The sequence below is a fragment of the Eleutherodactylus coqui genome, chromosome 2, assembly GCF_035609145.1.
Source record: "Eleutherodactylus coqui strain aEleCoq1 chromosome 2, aEleCoq1.hap1, whole genome shotgun sequence".
NCBI lineage: Eukaryota > Metazoa > Chordata > Amphibia > Anura > Eleutherodactylidae > Eleutherodactylus > Eleutherodactylus coqui.
The window spans coordinates 23,186,429-23,213,591 of record NC_089838.1 but is presented as its reverse complement, the minus strand read 5'-3'; the positions used below and the strand labels follow the sequence as shown (position 1 = coordinate 23,213,591).

The 27,163-nt window shown below is 48.7% G+C and overlaps 1 protein-coding gene across 1 annotated transcript in view; it reads left to right on the top strand.

Annotated features, from left to right (window-relative positions):
• Nucleotides 1-4,272, top strand: part of RNF145 (ring finger protein 145) — a 36,896-nt gene extending 32,624 nt beyond the window's left edge. The window contains exon 11 of the mRNA XM_066590479.1: nucleotides 2,572-4,272. Within this exon, the coding sequence (XP_066446576.1) occupies nucleotides 2,572-3,030 (459 nt within the window). The 3' untranslated portion in view covers nucleotides 3,031-4,272. The remainder of the gene's footprint in view (nucleotides 1-2,571) is intronic.
• Nucleotides 4,273-27,163: the final 22,891 nt, after the last annotated feature.

Genomic DNA, 27,163 nt, shown 5'->3' with positions numbered 1-27,163 from the left:
TGAAAGCAATGCGAGAACTCCATGATCCTCCGCTGCAGCTGTGACAGTCGCAGCGGGGAATTCCCTTCATCCCCGCAGTGATGCCAGGCTGTCTTCACATAAAAATGCCTCCCATCCACAGGGTAAGTGTGGTCTTTGTTTTTTTGTGTTCTGTTTGTTTTGAATGGGCGACTCTGGTCTGCAAATTTTTTTTTTCTTTTCTCTTTTTTACAGGGACCATCAGTCAGTGAAAAGTCACACCTGTGAATACACACGTTGACTTTAATGTGCAAGGGTGCTTTCTAGAGATGAGCAAGCATACTCGCTAAGGCAAACTACTCGAGCGAGTAGTGCCTTAGCCGAGTATCTCCCCACTCGTCTCTAAAGATTCGGGTGCTGGCGGGGAGCGGTGGGGGAGGAACAGGGGGGCGAGATCTCTCTCCCCCCCCCCCCCCCCCCCCCCGCTCCTCCCCGCTCACTCCCGCAACTCACCGCTTTTCCCCGCCGACACCCGAATCTTTAGAGACGAGCGGGCAGGTACTCGCGTAAGGCAGTACTCGCTCATCTCTAGTGCTTTCACATCTGCACTGGGAATCCTGCTTTCTGGCTCCGTTCAGGAAGCAGGATAGAGAAATCCCTGAGGCCGAACGGTTCGGTCTCTGGACGAAACTGTACAGCACCGTCGGACCCATTTGACTATAGTGGGATCCGTCCTCTTTCCGCCTAGGTTGCCGGCTTTTGGACGGTATTTTTCGCTGCATCTGTGACGGAGCTCTGGATGGAGGTTTCGCTGCAGATGTGAAACCACCCTAAGGCCTCCCTCACACAGGGCGTTTGCAGAAACGCAGCGTTTTGCAACGCTGCGTTACTGCAGATTCCGCACCCTTTTTAACAGCGCTGGCATACTTTATGCCAGCGTTTTGGCTGCGTTTTCAGCTTGGCTGAAAACGCAGCCAAGAATGCTGGAAAAAAAAAAAGTAATACTCACCTAGCCGCTGCAGTCCGGGTCGCAGCCGCTAGTCTTTGCTGCTGATCCGGGCTTCCTCGGCACTCCCAAGTCTATTGCCGGAGGCCAGGTATGAGAACCCTGCCTCCAGCAATAGAGTGCTATGATTGGTTGTCGGTGCTTGCTCGATGCCCAATCACAGCCCTTCATTGACTGTCTCAGCCAATCAGAGTTTTCCCGCGCTGATTGGCTGAGACAGTCAATGAAGGGCTGTGATTGGTTATCGGCACGCTCGATGCCCAATCACAGCACTCTCTTGCCGGAGGCGGGGTTCTCAAACCTGCCCTCCAGCAATAGACTTGGGAGTGTTGGAGAAGCCCGGATCAGCGGCCGAGACCAGCGGCCGTGACCCGGACTGCAGCGGCTAGGTGAGTATTAACTTTCTTTTTTTCTGTCTACCTAGCTGGGACTGATTTTCGGGGTAGGGCTTCTATTGCAAGCCCTCACCCCGAAAATCGGCGAGCGGTTAACGCTGCCAAAAACGTGGCACCAAGTGTTGCCGCGTTTTCAGTAGTGCTAAAACCGCTGCCCATTCATTTTAATGGGCGACGCAGGTCTGAAAACGCCCAAAAATAGAACTTGCATCGCTGTCAAAGCGCAGCGTTGGAAGGCGCTGCGTTTTCAGCCCTGTGTGAGCAGCCCCATTGAAATGAATGGGAGTGTTGTACAGCGTTTAGCGCTGGGCTGAAAAGGCAGCACTAAACGCTGTATAAAACGCCCTGTGTGAGGGAGGCCTAAGGGATCTATCAGTATCAGATTTGGGCATTTAAATTTGACTGTGGGAATAAACGCTTATCCATGGAGGTGGAACTACTTGCATGGTCCAGCAGTACTAGTATTTTTACTTCTGGCCCATTTATGACACTGGGTTATGTGGTATAGGGCTTCTTCCATCTTCCCTTCAACAGTGACTTCATCGTAGGGGCCGTTGGCTCATTTCAATCACTAATTCTGTGACAGTGAAGGGGGCCGGAGAACATCCACTAACAAGCTGTCTGTTGTAAAATAATGCGGTACTCGCCTCTTCACTGTCAGGATCCAGTGCTGCAGTCCCGCTGTGGTCTGGTTGGTTGTTGTGACAGTGGATGTAAACGGGAGTTGGGTGACAAACCTCCCCCTCCCTGCTGCAGCCAATCAAAGGCTGCAGTGTCACGTTCCTGAACTCCTGGTATCGCAGTGCTCAGGAGGATGAGCGTTGATGCTGCAGCGATCACATGACTTCCAGTGATGGCCGCTGTCACAACAACCACCCAGACCATAGCGAGACTGCAGCGCTGGATCCCAGCAGTAGCGGAGGGGTAAGTAATGTTCAGCTTATTTTAGTGCAGACAGCCCTATTAAAGGGATGTTGTCCAGTAACGCTGCAACCCCTTTAATGTAATAAGGTGATAGTCAGGCCCCTACAATGACATCCCCGATGCTGGGAATGTGGAGGGAGCTCTGTCGCCACAAATAAAGATGCTGGATCGGGTAAGCATTTTGCCCCCCCTGGATCACCCCTTTTAATGAATTTGTGGACATTTCTCCCCTATTTATTTAATCTCCTGACTAATGAAGGTCTCATATATTTTGTTTTGTCTTTGCAGGACATGAATTCCGCCGTCATGACTCCTTGCAGCCATTTTTTCCACGCTGGATGCCTTAAGAAGTGGCTGTACGTGCAAGAGTCTTGTCCCTTGTGTCACTGCCAGTTAAAATCTCTGTCTCAGCAGCCAGGGGCGGAGTCCGGAACTACCGTCAACCCTGCGCCTGACGCCAGCGTACCCAATCCTCAACCTGCAAATGTATCTAGGGGAGTAGAAGGCAATGCTGTCCCTGCAGGAAACAATCCCGAGCAGAGCAGCACAGAGTCTGCGCAGAGCAGAGACACTCAGTCCACAGAACCCACAGAGACTCATGCAGAACCTCCAGAGGCCGCTCTACATAAAGACACGGGGGAACTTGATAGTAGGGCGGATCTTGGGAGCTTTTCGGATGCTGTACAAACTGAGGACTTCAGAGCGAAGTGCTCTTCCCAAGGCAGTGTGGTCTGTGGGGGGATCTGATTGTTCTTTCCGCTTGCTGCGACTTGTCATTTCCAAGCCAAATCCCATCCCTGCCACACGCGGCATTCTGCAGATCCCAGAGAGGGCGTGAGGACTTTAGCACTGACACTCATCAAAGCGTATGCAAAGTTTTTTTTGTTTTTTGTTTTTTAAACTTTTTTCCCATGTGCAATTTTTTTTAAAATTTTTTCCTAATGTTTCAGTATCAAAAGAAGATAACGGAATAATCCCTCCCAACTGCTGCCAGCCACTGCCAATGGACACAGTACTGCTTATGCTGGCGGGTGCTTCCCACGATGGATTAAAGTTTTTTTTTTGTTTTTTTTTTTATGTAATTTTTATTTTATTTTATTTTTTTTTGTAGTTTTCATTCTCAAATTTCTGAAATAGAATTTCGGGATTTAAGACCATCAACGTTTACACAGACAACAACAAATCGTTGTTTTTTTTGCTTTTTGAGAATTGCCTAAAAGCATGGGGGAAGGTTGACTCTGCTGGTGTGAAAAAAGGGAGGCTGCACGCTTGCATGCTCACTTGCTCGCACTCAAAATATACACAATCTGGGAAAAAGGGAGGGGTAAAAAGAAAATTGGGGGCGTCACTGGAATTTTAAATGATGGACCCTGCAAATTGTTTTTTTTTTCTAATAGTATTGCATTGCAGTTCTGTTCGGCCCCTATATGAAGTATAGGCGGAGCTCAGGTGATCATGTGACTATGGGATGAGCTTTGCTACACGGAAAAGGGGCGTGCGAATCAGGTTTCTGCAGTCTATTTATAAAACAATACAGTGTTAAACAATGGCGATATTTGCACTTTTTGGAAATGAGTACACCTCCTGTGTACGATCAAATTGGGCAAATGCCATCGTAAGGCTATCGGTAGAGCTAGCACTATGATGATCGTTTTTTGCTTTGGTTTTTCAGTTTGTTTTTTTTTCCTGTTTTTTATTTTTGCCCAGTTGTGTTACAATTTTTACATTTGATTATGGCTTTAGATGGAAGAAAAAAAAATGAAAAAAGAAAAAAAACAACATTTTTTTATGTGAATTTTGATATAAAAATGGAAAAAGCATTAATTTATACTAGTATACATTGGCTGTACAGGGAGGTTGCGCCGTCGATCTCACTGATGTGACTTTTATTTTAGAGAACTGTTTCATTTGCTCTTTTTTTTAGTGGTACATTTGGATGTAGGACTGACAGACATAGCTGAATGTCTTAATAAATTCTATTTAAACATGCCGCATCGCTGGGACTTTGTGTATCGTCGCCTGGCTGGTATACGCCCACATGGGCCTTTTCCATATTGAAGAATTTATTCCCCCCCCACCACCACCACCTCCATGGCTTTTTAAAGGGTTTGTCCAAGGATTATAGAAATGTATTTAAACATAGATCCAAATGTGTAAAAACAATAAAATCTAGTCCCTGGTGATCCAGCACTGCAGCCCCCCGGTCCTCCTGGTTTTTGTTTTGGAACAACTGTCATGTGACCACTGTAACCAATCAGAGGCTGCTCAGGTGTCGTTCCTCTTTTTAGTTCCTCTAGTTTCTAGTGGTACCATTTTTGAGGTACGTATGACTTTTTTTTTTTTTTTTTTTGGATCACTTTATTTCATTTCTTCTGGGATGTGGAATGAACAAATACAGTTTCGTTTTTTGTTTTTTTGTTTTTTTATTTTATTCTATGGGCTGCTATGGATCCAGCAATGCCAAACATGCAACTTTCTTCACTCAAAAACAAATGTGGAATAAACGTGCTCTTCCCCCCCCGCTTTTTGTTTCTCTGTATGCACCTGAAGGGTACTTGGACATGTGATCTTATGATCGCCCAGTTACTATGCTGCTATTTCTTCTGTATTGCAGTGTATTATCATCTTGCATTATGGTTGGTCCATGACGTGATAGGAGGAGGTCTCTGCCAGTGATTGTGTTAAAGGGGTTGTGCCAAGTTATACCGTTATCCCCTATACTTTGGACAGGGGATGCCTTTATGATCAGTTGGGGTCTGACCACTGTGACCCTCAGTGATCCTGAGTAAATGAATTAGCGGTTGCACAGGCGCGCTGCTGCTCCATTCACTCCACTGACAGCACTAGAGATTGCCAAAGCACTTGAACTCGGTAATCTCCGGCACTGTCGTTCATCCCCTAATCGCAGGGTTGGGGTATCTTCATAACCTGATGCAACCCCTTTTTAAAAGACCCTTTACTCATTACATTTATATTATGAGGTGGGAAGGGATCAGTGACACAGATTTGCAAACTTGCTTCACAGTAGGCTGCATTTACATGCATGTGCGTGATCTCTGCTCGAGGAATCCAGTGAGATCGCATATGTAGAATTTAAGGGTTTCTATGTAATGCGATTTCTGAGAAAATCACATTGCGTTACCGAACATGTGACTTTTCACGTGCGTAAAAATAGTATTGCATAAGTAGACCATGACGTCTGTTTCTGTGTGTCTTGCAATGCGCAAAACTTACACTGAATACTCGCCCATGTAAATACAGGCTTAGGCTGGATTCAGACGAACGTATATAGGCTCAGTTTTCACGCCTAGCCGATATATGGCGTCTCTCTCTGCAGGGGGGAGGCTGGAAGAGCCAGGAGCAGTGCTCTAAGCTCCTGCCCCCTCTCTGCCCCCTCTCCGCCCCTCTGCACTATTTGCAATAGATAGAGGTGGGTTTGGGGGGGTGCTAATTCTTGGAACATTGTCCCGCCCCCTTTCATTGCAAATAGCGCAGAGAGGCGGAGAAGGGGTGGAGAGGAGGCAAAAAAGGGGTGGGAGCTCAGCTCCTGCTGCTGGCTCTTCCATCCTACCCCCCCCCCCCCCCCCCCCCCCCTCAGTTGGAAAGACTGGAGAAATAAAGGATTGGTTCTTAAGGTGGAAATAACATTTCATGTAACTAGTCCCATCTGTTACCCGCACAAATAGTCTGAGGCACACGTCTGTATTTTCAGCAATTTATGCTCCAGTAGCTCCTCGGTGGGATCGGACCGGATAGATTAGTCTTAGTCGGCACCAGCTATTTTCCTGGTTGTCCTTCCTTGGACCACAGATGGTAGGTACTAACCACTGCCCGCATAAGACCTGCTATTCTGGAGATGTTGACCCAGTCTTGTAGACATCACAATTTAGACTCATCAGAGTCCTCTCTTATGACCATTTTTACTACTTCCAGCACATCAACGCTACGAACTGCTGCCCAGTATATCCTCCCGCTAGATCCTGTTGTCATACACTAATACCCTGTTTCCCTAAAAATAAGACATACCCTGAAAATAAGACATAGCATGATTTTCCAGAATTTTTGAGGATGCAAAATGATTTTTCAGGCTTTTTGAGGATGATTTGAAATATAAGCCCTACTCCAAAATTAAGCCCTGCTAACAGTTAATTAAAAAAGTCAATTTAAATAGTGTCCAGGCAGCTATACATGTAAAAAGGTTATATTCATTTTTGTTCAAAAAGGTTTAAGACACTGTCTTATTTTCGGGGAAACACGGTATATGTTCATTTTGGAGGTCAGGGACCGCTTCTAGCAACTGTGTTTCAGGAATATTCCCTTCTGTGGATATATAAACCCGAAAGGTGAGGGAGGAAGGAGAGCAGTACGATGATGGAACCTGGATGATGATGCCATACACGATCCTTCCAAAAGTATTTAGACACCCCTCTCAGAATGGATTGGGGCTTAGCAGGTTCTATGTCCTAAACCATGCTACGTAAGATGCCGACCTTCGGAGGTGTCAGCCATAGTTTGTGATAGGAGCTGCACGCTATTGGCTATACGGATTATGCCGCTGTGCATAAGCCGCCCATCATGAAATACAATGTATCGGCCTGTCTACAATGGTGCCAGAAGCGTCGTCATTGGACAGTTAAGCAATGGAAGAATGTTCTATAAGTGACGAATCGCACTACTCCATCTTCACAGTGGATGGCCATTACTGTTGGATCCTCCACACCCAGCTAAGTGTGGCAGAGACTCCGTTAGGTCTGGGGATGTTTTACATGACATGGTTTCAGGCCGTTGGTTGTAGTGACAAGAACCATGAACACGGAGGTGTACCCTGACATTCTAGACAATGTGCTCCTGCCCATGTGGCAATACTCTGCATTTGTGACAAGGTACGTTGTCTTGTTGGCAGTATTGCTGACCATTCCCAATGTGTTTTCTTGGCATGGATATCTTTGAGGCAAACTGGAACGTTGAGGCAGGAAATATGAACAGCGGCCATAATCTTTATGAGAATGCGGCAGATGTTTGCAGGATGAATGGAGGGAAATACCAGCTGAAGTGTATCAGACGTTGGTAGAAAGTATGCCGCAAAGTATCCAGTGTCATTAGGGCCAAAGGAGCCTCACTAAGTGGTAACATAGAAATAAATACTACTTTTGATTCTTGGTGTCCAATTAATTGGGGTAGGATAGTGTGTAAGAGAATAAGATGAACTTGGATCCAATCTTCCCAACTGCCAGCTTTGTACATACATGAATGTTCTCTTTACCGGATAACCCAGGCGTCGCCAAACTTTTGTCATCTCTGGGCCACAGCAGAAGTCCTAAGCCACAAGTTAAATACACAAACACTATTATCCTCCACACAACCCCCGTAATCCTCCAAACAACCCCGGCCTACAGCCCCTAAAGTCAGTGACTGCTTCTGCAAGCATGGCAACCTGTCCAAGCTCACATGCAGTTCGCCGTCACGGGTCCATTTCTGTCACTAGGGGAGGGGGAGACTGTGTCAGCTGACCACGATGAGACCACCGTCTCTTGTCCTCTCCTTGATATTGGGTGGCTGCCTGCTGGACTCTGACTGCGGGTGCCGCCCGAAGCCGCGTCCTCTGTATGAGCTGGACTTGAGTAGAAGCTCACAGCCTGCCACTTCCAGGTAGCACCAATGGCTGCCGCCTCCAGATTTAGCCGGTGCGGAGCCACCTCCCCATTGGCCCGCATCCATGGCCATCCTGGCCCGCGGTTTGGACACCCCTGATCTAAGCTTCTTTAAACCAGATGGCATACGTATGTGATCAGGTTTCCTACCCAAACGGCCAATATCCATCTTCTCATCTGGCTAACCCCCATTTATGTTATTTTCCACTTCCCTCCATGTTTTACTGCCAAAGCCCCATTCGCTCTCCCCCCCCCCCTTCTTTCCTCTGTCGTAAGGCACTGACTTGGGTTTCCACTGAATTTAATAATGGAAAAATATGGCAATGTTTGACTTCTGTTTTTTTACAGGACCGAAAAGTGCAGGTTGTAAAGATCAAAATGAATACGAATCAATTCCAAAATGAGCATCTCGTATGCACTAGAGGTCCTTAACCCCTTCATGAGGAAGGTGATTGCCACTCCTGTGTCCGGGTCACATTCTGTTTTTTCCACTTTCGAAAAACCATAGCTCTTTCTTTAAGCTCCATGAGGGCTCGTGTTTTGTGGGGCAACTTGTATTTTTTATTTGTACTATTTTGGGGCGCATAGGACTATTTTTGGTTGCTTTCTATTCAATTTTTCTTGGAGATGGGGTGACCACAGAAAAGCAGAATTCAGGGATTGCGTTTTTTTTTTTCTAACAGAATTCACTGGGGGATTAATAATGTGATACTTTGTTAGGCTGGATTTAGAGATGAGCGAGCAGCAAAATGTTCGGGTGCTCGTTACTCGGGACGAAATTTTCGCGATGCTCGAGGGTTCGTTTCGAGTAACGAACCCCATTGAAGTCAATGGGCGACCCGAGCATTTTTGTATTTCGCCGATGCTCGCTAAGGTTTCCATTTGTGAAAATCTGGGCAATTCAAGAAAGTGATGGGAACGACACAGCAACGGATAGGGCAGGCGAGGGGCTACATGTTGGGCTGCATCTCAAGTTCACAGGTCCCACTTTTAAGCCACAATAGCGGCAAGAGTGCCCCCCCCCCTCCCAACAATTTTTACTTCTGAAAAGCCCTCATTAGCAATGCATACCTTAGCTAAGCACCACACTACCTCCAACAAAGCACAATCACTGCCTGCATGGCACTCCGCTGCCACTTCTCCTGGGTTACATGCTGCCCAACCCCCTCCCCCCCGCACGACGCAGTGTCCACAGCGCACAGCAAAGTGTCCCTGCGCAGCCTTCAGCTGCACTCATGCCACACCACCTTCATGTCTATTTATAAGTGCGTCTGCCATGAGGAGGAACCGCAGGCACACACTGCAGAGGGTTGGCACGGCTAGGCAGCGACCCTCTTTAAAAGGGGCGGGGCGATAGCCCACAATGCTGTACAGAAGCAATGAGAAATATAATCCTGTGCCACCGCCATCAGGAGCTGCACACGTGGGCATAGCAATGGGGAACCTATGTGCCACACACTATTCATTCTGTCAAGGTGTCTGCATGCCCCAGTCAGACCGTGGTTTTTTATAAATCGTCACAGGCAGGTACAACTCCGCAATGGGAATTCCGTGTGCACCCACAGCATGGGTAGCTCCCTGGAACCCACCGGCTGTACATAAATGTATCCCATTGCAGTGCCCATCACAGCTGAGGTAACGTCCGATTAAATGCAGGTGGGCTTCGGCCCACACTGCATGCCCCAGTCAGACTGGGGTTCTTTAGAAGTGGACACATGCAGTTACAACTCCGTGTGGACCCACAGCATGGGTGGGTGCCAGGAAGCCACCGGCGGTACATAAATATATCCCATTGCAGTGCCCATCACAGCTGAGGTAATGTCATGTTTAATGCAGGTGGGCTTCGGCCCACACTGCATGCCCCAGTCAGACTGGGGTTCTTTAGAAGTGGACACATGCAGTTACAACTCCCTGTGGACCCACAGCATGGGTGGCTCCGTGGAACCCACCGGCGGTACATAGATATATCCCATTGCAGTGCCCAGCACAGCTGATGTAACGTCAGCTTTAATGCAGGTGGGCAAAAAATTAATTGGATTACACTGTAGGCGAGGGCCCCAAAAAATTGGTGTACCAACAGTACTAATGTACATCAGAAAAATTGGCCATGCCCAACCAAGAGGGCAGGTGAAACCCATTAATCGCTTTGGTTAATGGGGCTTAATTTGTAACTAGCCCGCCTTGTAAGCTATTTATCAGAGAACTCTCTCCTAGACCCCCTACAGTCTGGCTTCCGACCTCAACACTCGACAGAAACTGCCCTTACTAGGGTATCCAATGACCTACTGTCAGCCAAATCGAGGGGCGATTACTCCCTACTGATCCTCCTTGACCTTTCTGCAGCGTTTGACACTGTTGACCACAAACTCCTCCTCAGTATGCTACGCTCCATTGGCCTAAAGGACACTGCCCTCTCCTGGTTCTCCTCTTACCTATCTGACCGCTCTTTCAGTGTCTCCTTTGCTGGCTCTACCTCCCCTCCTCTTCCCCTTGCTGTTGGGGTCCCCCAGGGCTCGGTCCTTGGCCCCCTTCTCTTCTCTATCTACACAGCCCCTATTGGACAAACCATCAGGAGTTTTGGCCTCAAATACCACCTGTACGCTGATGACACCCAGCTATACACCTCTGCCCGTGACATCTCTGCACCCTTCCTCCAAAACATCACTAACTGTCTGTCCGCTGTCTCTAACACCATGTCCTCTCTCTACCTAAAACTAAACCTCTCTAAAACTGACTTACTGGTATTTCCACCCTCCACTAACCGACCTCATCCTGACATCTCCATCTCAGTGTGTGGCGCCACCATAACTCCTAGACAACACGCCCGCTGCCTTGGGGTCATATTTGACTCTGATCTCTCTTTTGCCCCCTACATCCAATCTCTGGCCCGAACATGTCAGCTGCACCTCAAGAACATCGCAAGAATCCGCTCTTTTCTCACTGTGGAGACGTTAAAAACGCTTATTGTCGCCCTCATCCACTCCCGGCTCGATTATTGCAACTCGTTGCTGATCGGCCTCCCCTGTACCAGACTCTACCCTCTCCAATCCATCCTGAATGCAGCAGCCAGGCTCATATTCCTGTCCAGCCGCTACTCGGACGCCTCTGTCCTGTGCCGGTCACTGCACTGGCTGCCCGTTAAATACAGAATTCAATTCAAACTCGCTACCTTCATCCACAAAGCCCTCCACAGTACAGCGCCACCCTATATCGCCTCCCTCATCTCAATCCATCAACCAGCCCGGGCTCTCCGCTCTGCTAATGAAACCAGACTGAGCGCCCCTTTAATTCGAACTTCTCATTCCCGCCTCCAAGACTTCTCCAGAGCAGCACCGGTCCTCTGGAACGCACTACCAAAGGCTACCCGAGCAATCCAGGACTCGCAGAACTTCAGGCGTGCTCTAAAAACGCACCTCTTCAGGGAGGCATACCGCATTCCCTAAACAAACCTCTCTGTACTCCGCCTGATAACATGCTCCCTGACCTACTGACTGCAATCCCTGCTAGCCATCATAAACCGCTCCTGCAGTCACACCGTTTCTGCCGTCACACGGCTAAATGTCTGACCATTGTCTATGTGTATAGCATCGCTCACTCTCCACCTCGCCATACTGTGCACATCTCCAGCCCCTTTACCCTCTGTATCACCCCATTACTTGGAGTATGTAAGCTCGTTGGAGCAGGACCCTCACCCCTATTGTTTCCATCAACTGATTACTATATGTAACCGTGGTTCTGTAATGTTTGTATTTTGTCTTTCTGTATTCCCCCTGTCTATGTAAGCGCTGCGGAATATGTTGGCGCTATACAAATAAAGATTATTATTAAAGATTATTAACTAGGCCTGGAGGCAGCCCAGTTAAAATACAAATTGGTGGAGGTGAAAGTTTCAACGCTTTAATGAGCGTTGAAACGTATAAAAATTGTTTACAAAAATTATATGAGTGAGCCTTGTGGGCCTAAGAAAAATTGCCCGTTCGGCGTGATTACGTGAGGTTTCAGGAGGAGGAGCAGGAGGAGGAGGAGCAGGAGGAGGAGGAGGAATATTAGACACAGATTGATGAAGCAGAAATGTCCCCGTTTTGGATGGTGAGAGAGAACGTAGCTTCCATCCGCGGGTGCAGCCTACGTATTGCTTAGGTATCGCTGCTGTCCGCTGGTGAAGAAGAGAAGTCTGGGGAAATCCAGGCTTTGTTCATCTTGATGAGTGTAAGCCTGTCGGCACTGTCGGTTGACAGGCGGGTACGCTTATCCGTGATGATTCCCCCAGCTGCACTAAACACCCTCTCTGACAAGACGCTAGCCGCAGGACAAGCAAGCACCTCTAGGGCATACAGCGCGAGTTCAGGCCACGTGTCCAGCTTCGACACCCAATAGTTGTAGGGGGCAGAGGCGTCATGGAGGACGGTCGTGCGATCGGCTACGTACTCCCTCACCATCCTTTTACAGTGCTCCCGCCAACTCAGCCTTGACTGGGGAGCGGTGACACAGTCTTGCTGGGGAGCCAGAAAGCTGGCAAAGGCCTTGGAGAATGTTCCCCTGCCTGCGCTGTACATGCTGCCTGATCTCTGCACCTCACCTGCTACCTGGCCCTCGGAACTGCGCCTTCTGCCACTAGCGCTGTCGGATGGGAAGTTTACCATCAGTTTGTCCACCAGCGCCCTGTGGTATAGCATTATTCTGGAACCCCTTTCCTCTTCGGGAATGAGAGTGGAAAGGTTCTCCTTATACCGTGGGTCGAGCAGACACATGGCTGTCCTCACTAGGAAGATCACTTTCAGGATCCTCCTCCTCCTCCTCAGGCCATACACGCTGAAAGGATGACAGGCAAGCAGCATGGGTACCCTCAGCAGTGGGCCAAGCTGTCTCTTCCCCCTCCTCCTCCTCCTCAACGCGCTGAGATATAGACAGGAGGGTGCTCTGACTATCCAGCGACATACTGTCTTCCCCCAGCTCTGTTTCCGAGCGCAAAGCGTCTGCCTTTATGGTTTGCAGGGAACTTCTCAAGAGGCATAGCAGAGGAATGGTGACACTAATGATTGTAGCATCGCCGCTCACCATCTGGGTAGACTCCTCAAAGTTTCCAAGGACCTGGCAGATGTCTGCCAACCAGGCCCACTCTTCTGTAAAGAATTGAGGAGGCTGACTCCCACTGCGCCGCCCATGTTGGAGTTGGTATTCCACTATAGCTCTACGCTGCTCATAGAGCCTGGCCAACATGTGGAGCGTAGAGTTCCACCGTGTAGGCACGTCGCACAGCAGTCGGTGCACTGGCAGATGAAACCGATGTTGCAGGGTGCACAGGGTGGCAGCGTCCGTGTGGGACTTGCGGAAATGTGCGCAGAGACGGCGCACCTTTCCGAGCAGGTCTGACAAGCATGGGTAGCTTTTCAGAAAGCGCTGAACCACCAAATTAAAGACGTGGGCCAGGCATGGCACGTGCGTGAGGCTGCCGAGCTGCAGAGCTGCCACCAGGTTATGGCCGTTGTCACACACGACCATGCCCGGTTGGAGGCTCAGCGGCGCAAGCCAGCGGTCGGTCTGCTCTGTCAGACCCTGCAGCAGTTCGTGGGCCGTGTGCCTCTTCTCTCCTAAGCTGAGTAGTTTCAGCACGGCCTGCTGACGCTTGCCCACCGCTGTGCTGCCACGACGCGCGACACCGACTGCTGGCGACGTGCTGCTGCTGACACATCTTGATTGCAAGACAGAGGTTGCGTAGGAGGAGGAGGAGGGTGGTTTAGGGGAGGAAGCATACACCGCCGCAGATACCACCACCGAGCTGGGGCCCGCAATTCTGAGGGTGGGTAGGACGTGAGCGGTCCCAGGCTCTGACTCTGTCCCAGCCTCCACTAAATTCACCCAATGTGCCGTCAGGGAGATATAGTGGCCCTGCCCGCCTGTGCTTGTCCACGTGTCCGTTGTTAAGTGGACCTTGCCAGTAACCGCGTTGGTGAGGGCGCGTACAATGTTGCGGGAGACGTGGTCGTGCAGGGCTGGGACGGCACATCGGGAAAAGTAGTGGCGACTGGGAACTGAGTAGCGCGGGGCTGCCGCCGCCATCATACCTTTGAAAACCTCCGTTTCCACAACCCTATACGGCAGCATCTCCAGGCTGATAAATTTGGCTATGTGCACGTTTAACGCTTGAGCGTGCGGGTGCGTGGCGGCGTACTTGCGCTTGCGCTCCAATACTTGCGCTAGCGACGGCTGGACGGTGCGCTGAGAGACATTCGTGGATGGGGCCCAGCAGCGGAGGTGAGGGTGTGGGTGCAGGCCAGGAGACGGTAGTGCCTGTGTCCTGAGAGGGGGGTTGGATCTCAGTGGCAGGTTGGGGCACAGGGGGAGAGGCAGTGGTGCAAACCGGAGGCGGTGAACGGCCTTCGTTCCACCTTGTGGGGTGCTTGGCCATCATATGTCTGCGCATGCTGGTGGTGGTGAGGCTGGTGGTGGTGGCTCCCCGGCTGATCTTGGCGCGACAAAGGTTGCACACCACTGTTCGTCGGTCGTCTGCACTGTCAGTGAAAAACTGCCAGACCTTTGAGCACCTCGGCCTCTGCAGGGTGGCATGGCACGAGGGGGCACTTTGGGAAACAGTTGGTGGATTATTCGGTCTGGCCCTGCCTCTACCCCTGGCCACCGCACTGCCTCTTCCAACCTGCCCTGCTGCTGCACTTGCCTCCCCCTCTGAAGACCTGTCCTCAGTAGGCGTAGCAAACCAGGTGGGGTCAGTCACCTCATCGTCCTGCTGCTCTTCCTCAGAATCCTCTGTGCGCTCCTCCCTCGGACTTACTCCAATTACTACTACCTGAGTGATAGACAACTGTGTCTCATCGTCATCGTCCTCCTCACCCACTGAAAGCTCTTGAGACAGTTGCCGGAAGTCCCCAGCCTCATCCCCCGGACCCCGGGAACTTTCCAAAGGTTGGGCATCGGTCACGACAAACTCCTTCGGTGGGAGAGGAACCATTGCTGGCCATTCTAGGCAGGGGCCCGGGAACAGTTCCTGGGAGTCTGCCTGCTCCTCAGAATGTGTCATTGTAATGGAGTGAGGAGGCTGGGAGGAAGCAGGAGCAGCAGCCAGAGGATTCTGAGTTGCAGCAGTGGACGGCGCAGAAGTCTGGGTGGTCGATAGATTGCTGGATGCACTTTCTGCCATCCACGACAGGACCTGCTCATACTGCTGATTTTCTAATAATGGTCTACCGCGTGGACCCATTAATTGTGAGATGAATGTGGGGACGCCAGAAACGTGCCTCTCTCCTAATCCCGCAGCAGTCGGCTGCGATACACCTGGATCAGGAGCTCGGCCTGTGCCCACACCCTGACTTGGGCCTCCGCGTCCTCGGCCGCGTCCACGTCCTCTAGGCCTACCCCTACCCCTCAGCATGCTGTATTACCAGTAGTGCAGAAACAGAACGCTGTAATTCAATGTGCCACTTATTGGCCTGTGGTTGGAGGCTGACTAACGCACAGCAGATCCAGGAAACAATTTTGCGCAAGGCTGTTGTAACGCTTAGCTGCGTATTAATTAGGACTACTACCACCAGCAGATAGATACTGTAGGCAGCGTATAATATTATGTATACTGTTTCCCTCTGGCGGGATGACGGCGCTGATGTAACAGAGACAGCAGATCCAGGAAACAATTTTGCGCAAGCCTGCTGTAACGCTTAGCTGCGTATTAATTAGGACTACTACCCCCAGCAGATAGATACTGTAGGCAGCGTATAATATTATGTATACTGTTTCCCTCTGGCGGGATGACGGCACTGATGTAACAGAGACAGCAGATCCAGGAAACAATTTTGCGCAAGCCTGCTGTAACGCTTAGCTGCGTATTAATTAGGACTACTACCCCCAGCAGATAGATACTGTAGGCAGCGTATAATATTATGTATACTGTTTCCCTCTGGCGGGATGACGGCGCTGATGTAACAGAGACAGCAGATCCAGGAAACAATTTTGCGCAAGGCTGCTGTAACGCTTAGCTGCGTATTAATTTGAACTACTACCCCCAGCAGATAGATACTGTAGGCAGCGTATAATATTATGTGTACTATTTCCCTCTGGCGGGATGACGGCGCTGATGTAACAGAGACAGCAGATCCAGGAAACAATTTTGCGCAAGCCTGCTGTAACGCTTAGCTGCGTATTAATTAGGACTACTACCCCCAGCAGATAGATACTGTAGGCAGCGTATAATATTATGTATACTGTTTCCCTCTGGCGGGATGACGGCGCTGATGTAACAGAGACAGCAGATCCAGGAAACAATTTTGCGCAAGGCTGCTGTAACGCTTAGCTGCGTATTAATTAAGACTACCACCCCCAGCAGATAGATACTGTAGGCAGCGTATAATATTATGTATACTGTTTCCCTCTGGCGGGATGACGGCGCTGATGTAACAGAGACAGCAGATCCAGGAAACAATTTTGCGCAAGGCTGCTGTAACGCTTAGCTGCGTATTAATTAGGACTACTACCCCCAGCAGATAGATACTGTAGGCAGCGTATAATATTATGTATACTGTTTCCCTCTGGCAGGATGACAGCGCTGATGTAACAGAGACAGCAGATCCAGGAAACAATTTTGCGCAAGCCTGCTGTAACGCTTAGCTGCATATTAATTAGGACTACTACCCCCAGCAGATAGATACTGCAGGCAGCGTATAATATTATGTATACTGTTTCCCTCTGGCGGGATGACGGCGCTGATGTAACAGAGACAACAGATCCAGGAAACAATTTTGCGCAAGCCTGCTGTAACGCTTAGCTGCATATTAATTAGGACTACTACCCCCAGCAGATAGATACTGTAGGCAGCGTATAATATTATGTATACTGTTTCCCTCTGGCGGGATGACGGCGCTGATGTAACAGAGACAGCAGATCCAGGAAACAATTTTGCGCAAGCCTGCTGTAACGCTTAGCTGCGTATTAATTAGGACTACAACCCCCAGCAGATAGATACTGTAGGCAGCGTATAATATTATGTATACTGTTTCCCTCTGGCGGGATGACGGCGCTGATGTAACAGAGACAGCAGATCCAGGAAACAATTTTGCGCAAGCCTGCTGTAAAGCTTAGCTGCGTATTAATTAGGACTACTACCCCCAGCAGATAGATACTGTAGGCAGCGTATAATATTATGTATACTGTTTCCCTCTGGCGGGATGACGGCGCTGATGTAACAGAGACAGCAGATCCAGGAAACAATTTTGCGCAAGCCTGCTGTAACGCTTAGCTGCGTATTAATTAGGACTACTACCCCCAACAGACACGCAGTAAACTGAAGACGGTCACAGGCAGCCCAAATATAGTATTTTTCCCCAATTTTTTGGAAAAAGCCCACTGCCTATATAGCCTGAATATCTCTTTCCCTGCCTCACCAGTACTGGCCCTATACTCTGTAAAATGACTGCAGACTGCGGACGCAATGCTCTGCACGGCCAATATACAAAAAAAACAAATTGTGCAACACTGCTAAAAGCAGCCTCAACAGTACTGCACACGGTCAGATGTGGCCCTAAGAAGGACCGTTGGGGTTCTTGAAGCCTAAAATCACTCCTAACGCTCTCCCTATAGCAGCTCCGGCACCAGCAGCACTGTCCCTGATCTTTGTCAGAACGCATCTGTGGCGAGCCGCGGGAGGGGCCGATTTATATACTCGGGTGACACCTGATCTCGCCAGCCACTCACTGCAGGGAGGTGGTATAGGGCTTGAACGTCGCAGGGGGAAGTTGTAATGCCTTCCCTGTCTTTCTATTGGCCAGAAAAGCGCGCTAACGTCTCAGAGATGAAAGTGAAAGTAACTCGAACATCGCGTGGTACTCGTCTCGAGTAACGAGCATCTCGAACACGCTAATACTCGAACAAGTATTAAGCTCGGACGAGTACGTTCGCTCATCTCTAGCTGGATTCAGACGACCGTATATCAGCTCGGTTTTCACGCCCATCTCTCTCTGCAGTGGGAAAGCCTGGAAGAGCCAGGAGCAGTGCTCTGAGCTCCCGCCCCCTCTCTGCCACCTCTCCGCCCCTCTGCACTATTTGCAATGGGGAGAGTTGGAACGGGGACCCCGCCTCCTTTCATTGTGAATAGTGCAGCAGGGCGGAGAGGAGGCAGAGAGGGGGCGGGAGCTCAGTTCCTGCTCCTGGCTCTCCCCCCCTCCCCTGCAGATGAGGACACCGTTTATCGGCTCAGCGTAAAAACCGAGCCGATATACGTTTGTCCCAATCCACCCTTAAACTTAAACTTAATTTAGATTTCCAATCATCCAGTGCAATGCATGCTCGTCTGAGTATTAGCATACTCAATGGTGCTCGCTGCTCGAGCGAGCACCATGCGAGTTCGACCCCTCCCCGCATTACCACTTCCTGCTGTGATGTGCCAGCGTGCGCATGTCCACAGCAGTATGTGGCGCAGATATATATATATATATATATATATATATAGTGGCTGTTAACTCTTTCAATGCTGTTGTCAATTCTGAGAGTGGCATTTAAATATCCCCATCACGGTTAAGTGGTCCCAAGTATCATTGCTGCAAGGTGATTGCGAGGTGCCGTTTGGTTGCCATTGCTGCCTCTGACCTTTTCAAAGCCCCCAGGACTACCATGATTGATTGCCTATCAAGACATGCCTGTGGCACATCTTAATATACCCCATTTTGACTGGCAGTCTAATACAATGCCATAGTATTGCATTATATTGTATGAGTGATTAAATGTTCACAGGTTCACACTACTAGATTAGTGGGAAAATAAAAAAGTTATGGCGGCAGAAGATAATCACAGTTTTTTCCAAAGCTATTTTTTTGTTGTTCTTTTAAGTAGTACAGCAGAAAAAAATACTAATTTTGTATCCGTGTATTCGTACCGACCCACAGAATAAAGTAATCGTGTCATTTGTGCCGCAGTGTGCATGCTGTATAGTTGGTGGAATTTTTTTTTTCTATCAAGTCACCATGAGTGAAAGTAAAGGTAGAGCAACTGGTACGATGCTGAACATGTAATACATAAAGACTGCCACTAGATGGTGATGTTGTATTACAGAATACCGAAGTAAAGCTTCAGTAACTTAAAGGAGATGTCCCGCGCCGAAACGGGTTTTTTTTTTTTTCAACCCCCCCCCCGTTCGGCGCGAGACAACCCCGATGCAGGGGTTAAAAAAACCACCCGCACAGCGCTTACCTGAATCCTGGCGGTCCGGCGTCTTCATACTCACCTGCTGAAGATGGCCGCCGGGATCCTCTGTCTTCGTGGACCGCAGCTCTTCTGTGCGGTCCACTGCCGATTCCAGCCTCCTGATTGGCTGGAATCGGCACGTGACGGGGCGGAGCTACACGGAGCTACACGGAGCCCCATAGAAGACTGCTGAAGACCCGGACTGCGCAAGCGCGGCTAATTTGGCCATCGGAGGCCAAAAATTAGTCGGCACCATGGAGACGAGGACGCTAGCAACGGAGCAGGTAAGTAAAAAACTTTTTATAACTTCTGTATGGCTCATAATTAATGCACAATGTATATTACAAAGTGCATTATTATGGCCATACAGAAGTGTATAGACCCACTTGCTGCCTCGGGACATCTCCTTTAAAGGACTTTCATAGTCTGTGATTATGGCACAACTCTACCCTTCAGAGAAAACAGGGAGATCACAGGAATCCAAGATTATCCCAAAAGTCACCATGGAAGGTTGATTTACTTTTCTTCCATATTGCAAATATTAACTGACTATGCAGAAAGAACGATCAGTTGTGCATTCAGACGTTAGTTGGAGCACCAGTATGGTAGTCAGCTGCAATTTGCTTGACTCACCTCTTCATCAGAACGCTTCTTGACATCTTAAAATGATCCCTTTCGTCTATTAATTGTTTGCATTCACAGGATCCCTTTTCACTGGATGCCTTTCATCAAACACACATTCTCTTTATACTCTCCACCACCGCATGAGCCTCCATGGCCACCCGTATCACATCTTGTATCCAAACTAGAGCCGGTACAACAGGATACTAGAGCCTCCATACCTGCCTGTATCACATCTTGTATCCAAACTAGAGCCGGTACAACAGGGTACTAGAGCCTCCATGCCTACCAGTATCACATCTTGTATCTAAGCTAGAAGTGGTACAACAGGGTACTAGAGTCTCCATACCTGCCTGTATCACATCTTGTATCCAAGCTATAGGCTGTACAACAGGGTACTAGAGCCTCCATGCTCACCTACATCACATCTTGTATCCAAGCTAGAGGCAGTAATGAGTAACCTTTTGAGCTTGGTGTGTCAAAATTTGCCAAAAAAACGAGCATAACTCGGGCAGTGTGTCACTTTAAGAAAAAAAACATAAATTTGCGATATTTATAGCTTAAATAACAAAAATGTCTAATTGTAATATATAACTGTATTTAATAAACCAAAAACACCCATAGCACAGGCCATCGCCTCTCCCAGCCTCCCCTTCACTTATCTCAGTAATGGTGGGCCCCCAGCAGTGACAGTGGCCCCCCACAGAGGTCCTGGCAGGGACAGCAGCCCCCAATAGCAGCCCCCAGCAGTGACAGCAGCTCCCAGCAGTGACAGTGCCCCCCACAGCGGCCCCCAGCAGTGATAGTGCCCCCCACAGCGGCCCCCAGCAGTGACAGTGACCCCCACAGCGGGCCCCAGGAGTAATAGTGTCCCCCGAGACCCATATACTTACCCCCTCCAACTCGTGGAAGCTTCACTCCTCCTCTGACCTGCGTGCCGCTAGCAGCGATGATCTCCGGCACACAGTGTGCTGCCGGACGCCTCCTCCCCCATACGCTCTCGCGGAACCAAGTAGTAGATGTCTGGGGAGGGTGGGGGGAGGATCCCGGCTGCACACTGACATCACGATGCGCGCTGCAATCAGCGCTGCTTATTGAATACCAGCAGGGGAGCCACAGCCGTGTGTCAACGACTATGGCTACGTGTGTCAGTGCTGACACGCGTGTCATAGGTTTGCCATCACGGTACTAGAGCCTCCATGCCCGCCTGCATCACGTCTTGTATCTAAGCTAGGGGCAGTCCAACAGGGTACTAGCGCCTCCATACCCGCCCGTATCACATCTTGTATCCAAGCTAGAGTAGTAGAGCCTTCCTACAAGGTGTCAGTTTTCCACAAATGTGATTGCTCCCAGCAAGAGAAACCAAATCTTGTAAATATTGATACCTTTTAATAGTTAACAAAAATACATGATGTTAATGCAAACTTTCGGACCTTTGCAGGGCAATGGATTTGAAGAGGCGTGCATATTTATACACACATATTTATGACAAGGCACAGACATGGATGTGATTAATTTGCATTTAAAAATACTACAACACAAACATAGATGTGCAGTTTTTATGGTCTCTGAATTACTGTTGGGGGGGTCACCAGGCCAGCAGTGTTATCTTTACTATAGATGGCTCATACTTCCCAGTCACGCATGAATCCTCAAGAAGAATTTAACCCCCTGTTGAAAGTGTCAAAAGTTGTTATAAATTTATATTCCCAAATTCTTCTGTGCCGCTGTGATGTGAAATTGCCTTTCAATATAATAACTTTCATGCCTTCCAAGTTGTGTCCACGACTAGTAAAGTGCTCGTCCGCAGGGAATTCTGCCTTTCTCTGTTGAATTGTATGTGGATGAGACCTCCTCCTCACTTTAAGTTTTTGTTCTGTTTCTCCAACATACAGGTCCCCAACAGAACATTCACTGAACATGATCAGGTACACAACCTTAGGCTGGATTCAGACGACCGTATATCGGCTCGGTTTTCACACCAAGCCGATATACATCTGCAGGGGGGGGGGAGGATGGAAGAGCCAGGAGCAGGAACTGAGCTCCCGTCCCCTCTCTGCCTCCTCTCCACCCCTCTGCACTATTTGCAATGAAAGGAGACGGGATGGGGGCGGGGCTAAGTAGGGAGAATTAGCCCCGCCCCTGCCCCGCCTCTCCCCATTGCAAATAGTACAGGGGGGCAGAAAGGCTCCCCCCCTGCAGAGAGAGACGACGTATATCGGCTGGGCGTGAAAACCGAGCCGATATACGTTCATCTGAATCCAGCCTTAGACATGGAACATGTGAATGTCCCGGGATCTTATAGACCTGCTGTGTGTTGGGGATTTGTATCCTGTCCGCGCTCCGTACATGTCAGCAGGTCTTACAGCTCCTTGCATTGCAGGGATACGTTCCTTTTTGTGTGTCAGAGGGCAATGCACTCCTGATTTTGCAGCTCCTCAAATTTGGGGGTTGCTTGTAACATAGGAGCGGAGGGTCCGGGCATATGGTTTTCAGACGGTCCTCCTTGTGTAGGTATGGTGGTGTTTTTTTGTGGTTTTCATTAGTACAATAAATGATCCTTTCGCTCTGATATTGTAATCACTTACTTATATCAACGTTGCAATCACACAGTTACATTCCATCCGACAACTTCTAGGGGAGGAATTGTTTTTGACCATGACTGTACATGCAGATAGATCTCATATATTCTTATCTAACTACATCCAAGTGGAGTGCAATCTAATATAAAAAAGCCTACATGCTTTTCCTTGCACCACACTTTGACCCCTTTGCATGAACTTTTGGTGGATGATTTTGTGACATCCTCATCACTGCCGGGGTGAGAGGAGAGGGGCCCTCATCTCTGCTACACACAGGTATATAGTGGTCTACAGCTCAGTGACTATATTCTCTCTCTGCAGTAGATGCAATCTGTAGAGTATACCAGAGATATACCGAATATACTGGGGGCTCCACAATAACATATACTATACTAAGTGGTGTAATATAACCACATGTAATATACACTAGTTGACTGTTCCCATGTCCCCAAAACGTGGAAGACCAAGCCGTGGATGACGAACAGTTCAAGCCGAATCTTCAACTCAACAGTTCTTAAAACATTTACAACCATTTTCTCAAACTTTTTATGTTTGCGTAGCGAACTTTGGGTCAATCTAGTATGTAAGAAGTTGTTACAATCTCCGATTTCCAGCGGGAGGAGAGACAGTGGTGCTGAACCTATCAGTGAAAGGAATACTACAAGCTGCATCAGCGACAATACAAGTGTAGTGTTGCAGGCACTAGGTTGGAGCCGCGGGTATAGTAGCTGTGCAGATCAAGAGAGTAGTCAGGGCAGAGCCAGGAGTCGGCAGCAGTGGGTCCCTGTTTGCAGTACAAGGGAGGAGGAGGGTTACATTGTCAGGAGGAATGCCAGTGGTCAGTAACAGGAGGTCTTGGTTCATTTGTAGAGGAGCAGGCTGGTTGGGTAAGCTTGACTATGGCTGTGAGGCACCACAATCACGTACTGAGGGAGTGGCAGGGTCAGGCTTTTATAGTTAGCCTAATCAGGAACAGGGCAGAACTAGAACTAGAACAGGGACTGGGTTTAAGGATCTGGGAACAAGGCTAAGGTCAGGCAGAGGAGCTGCCCAAAGGGCTGGATAGCACAGTAGGGAGAGCCACCGCCTGGAGCGCAGAGGAGTCCTGGGTTTGAGCCCTGACACCAAGGGAGGAACTAACTGACTCCTAAGCACTGGGCACAGCTCGATGCTGTCACAAACATAAGTGATAAATGCTCGGTGTGATCTCATTTAATTTCTATCTAGCCCTTCTCTCGGTGGACGCTGATTGTGCAGTGAAACATGTCAAGGGTCAGGCTTTTAAAGTTAGCCTAAACAGGAACAGGGCAGAACTAGAACAGGGACTGGGTTTAAGGATCTGGGAACAAGGCTAAGATCACGCAGAGGAGCTGCCCAAAGGGCTGGATAGCACAGTAGGGAGAGCCACCGCCTGGAGCGCAGAGGAGTCCTGGGTTTGAGCCCTGACACCAAGGGAGGAACTGACTGACTCCTATGCACTGCCAGCATTCCATCATATGTCTATACATATTACACTTCTGTAGTTAGATAGGTATAAATAGGACCATATAGTACTATAGTATATACAGTCCGGTCTAGAATGGGTATACAGGACCCCCTAGAGGATTTGTAGTGGCGGTATGGTTTGCAAATTGGAAATTCTAATGAGATGATTTTAGTTGGACAATAAAGGTTACGTATTAATGGGGGTATTATAAGGGTCGTGGGCCTTGTTGCAATGGTCATGATGATGCGACCTGACTTTCATTTGGGGGCAGTAAATATATTTTTTCTTTTGATTTTACGCTGCACTTCAGGTTTCCTTCATACAGCGATAGTTTAAGGGGTATTCGAGGACTTGATAAACTATGGGACTGAGCTTGTAGTACTATACCAGGCCATTGCTGACTGATCAGACCTCTGTATCGTATCAATTGCCATACTTCTAAGATCTTTTGCATCCTAAAGGGACATTTTGAAATCTCGCTTTATTTCTGGAAGGATCTTGCCGTCGTAGGTTTAGGAAGTGGAAGCTGTGAAAAATAATGTTACTCCTAAATACAGAAGTCCCAATGTCACATGTCACCATGGTGCATTGTGCATCTATAGTGACCTGTCAACCAATATGAGGTATGTTCTACCTGTAATCATAATGCATAACTCAAAGATCTGCACCGAGGTCAACTCAGAAGTCCAGAGACGAAATATCAGGAGGTGGATACCTATTCATCAACCTTACTGTTCACAGTGACAACAGTGATTTACAAAGACATCCAAAGAGATAGCAGCTGCACCAACGTGACTTCTACGGAACAAGTAAATGTGTCCGATCAACATATCTCCATGCTTTGAGGGCCTGGCTGAATAATTCTGTCCATATCCTGTGGATGAGGCATCCTTAATATTGTGCACACAATAAATAATAATCACAGTCAGTAAATGCTTTACCCTGGCCAGGGGTAGATGGCGCTAGAGATGCTGGTTGAAAAGAGGAGTTTCCTCTGAAATAACTTAGCCTTGTAGGAACTTTGTCTAACCCAATGACTAAATCCACTACCTGAAATCTGCAGCCACTGTCTCCTGAACAAATTGTTAGCACAGGACCTTTGGGGAGGCTGTACAGTGATTAAGCCAAAACAATCCATTTTACCGGTGGAGGAGGGATGGAGGTACTCACAATTGCACACCACTAAAACTTATCCAGATGCCGTCTGTCTGTCTATCTATTCTTGCTGGTGGGATCTCTCCTGGATGATTGGCAGATCTCCTTCTACCACTTGCTTTGCAACAGCTGAGTAGCGCCACTCCGGGAATCCAAGTTACACTCTCTCTCTGGTACAGGTAAACCAAGCTCGGCAGTAGTGATGGGGCAGCTTACTCCTCACAAGGCTCTCTACAAAAAATATTCCACCCTGGCAGCAGAATCTCACAAGTCCAGCCTCAGGTCAGCTCTGCTTCAGCTCTCACTACCAAAGTCTCTCATCTCTGCACTCTCTGAAACTGCTGAGTCACATTAGTGTTTAGCATTTATACCTAGTCCAGCAGCCAATCAGCAGGCAGCTCGGGTCCTGTTAGTCCACAACCGAAAAGTACAAAAATACAGTCATATGACCTTTCTCTGAAGGTCCTGGCAGTAATGTAAATAAAGTACAGCAGTACTATTCATAAATAGTACTTAAATTCATAAATGGCACTTAAAGGGGTGGTCCGGCTGTAAACTATTGATGGCCTATATTCATGAGGGGCCATCAGTAGTAGATCAGTAAGAGTACACTGGCCCAATCCTTGCCGTTCAGCTGTTCTCTGGATCAATGCGCTCATGCACTGAGCTGATTTCACTTCTAAGGGAACTTTGCCTGTAATACAAAGCCTGCCCACTGCTGTCAGAATGGAGCTGTCTGCTTCCTGCAGAAATCAGCTCAGTTTATGAGTGCAAAAAGTTCATCAAGTGGGTCCTATGTGGGGGTCTCTGCTGATAAACGTTATGCTTATAAGCAATTGCACAACCCTTTTAACCCCTTACAGTTAGCACTGGTACCTTGCAGCACATGATTCCAGGGTTCATATCCCACCACGGGCAACATTTTCATGAAGCGTGTACATTCTCCCCAGATTTGTGTGGTTTCCTTCTCAGATTTCAAAAAACATCCTGATAGGCAGCTAGCAAAGTTCACTATCGCATTGGGTCAGGAGTAGCAGGATGATAGTGGTCATAGTTTTTCTGTAGCAGTTCCATTGAAATGAGTGAGGCCACAGTGTGCATGCGCATTGCACAGCTCCAATTATTCAGGGCTACACAGGAACCCTGTTCCTGCATCCCCCTTCAAAATAATATGGCGTGGTCCATCACAAGGCAACTACGGAAGCTAAGAAAATTTTCAGCCATGTTGCAAATCACTTCATTGCATTACACCGGCTATGTTAGGCTCTGCCCCCCTGTCAGACAGGCCAGGGAGCAGAGTGAGAAGAAATTGGACATATGCCAGAAGTAGGCTCACAGCAGAAGATTTTGGCAAATCAAGCCTCGCCTCCTTTAGAGTACAAGCCGAACTTTCTAGGTGCCCTATAAAAGGAATTTTCTGCTGCGCCACAGCGGGAGAAGCGCAGGGACTGTGTAGAGCGCTAGGTGCTGCAGGGTGCTACGGAGAGACGCAGCAGAGACTAAAAAAGGACCGAGTAGCTAAGACTGAAAGCAGCACTGCAGATCCAGATTATCAGAGTCTCCAGAGAGCATCAGGGCTGCAAGAAGGATTGTCCAAGGAGCTGCTGCTGTACTGGATAACTAACAATAGGAACCAAGGAGAGGGATTCTGTGCAGACCAGAGAGAGCATGAGATTGTGCTGTAGAGCAACAGATCCATACCAAGGAGGCCATCAGGAAGTTCACCGGCAACATGGTGTAAGTGGGGCTGGCCCCAGTAAAAGACTCTAGGTGTGCACACTGCCAGGAGCAAAATAGCTAACCAGCAGGCCTGCTGTGAATAGAGACAGATACATAAGTGGGCATTTGAACAGCCGTTACAATTTTTGGACTCAAGCTCTCAAGTGTGAACTGAAATAGTTATATTAATCAGGATAGAGCCTGAAATCCAAGAGACATGATACCATAGTTTCTACTAAACTGTGCTACTAATTTGCTGTATCGTGGGATGTGAAGCGTTAAACCTTTATAGATGAACTGTATTGATTTGCTTCCAGCATTATTAGGGAAAACCCACATGTCTACGTGGAGCGTATGCATGACTCCCCCAAAGGTAAATGCGTTTTGCGCTACAACCTGTAGGAAGGTGTACGCCCCCTTCTTTTTCCATGAGGAAACAATCCTGGGGATTCCGTACCTGGACGCGCTACATCTTCCAACAG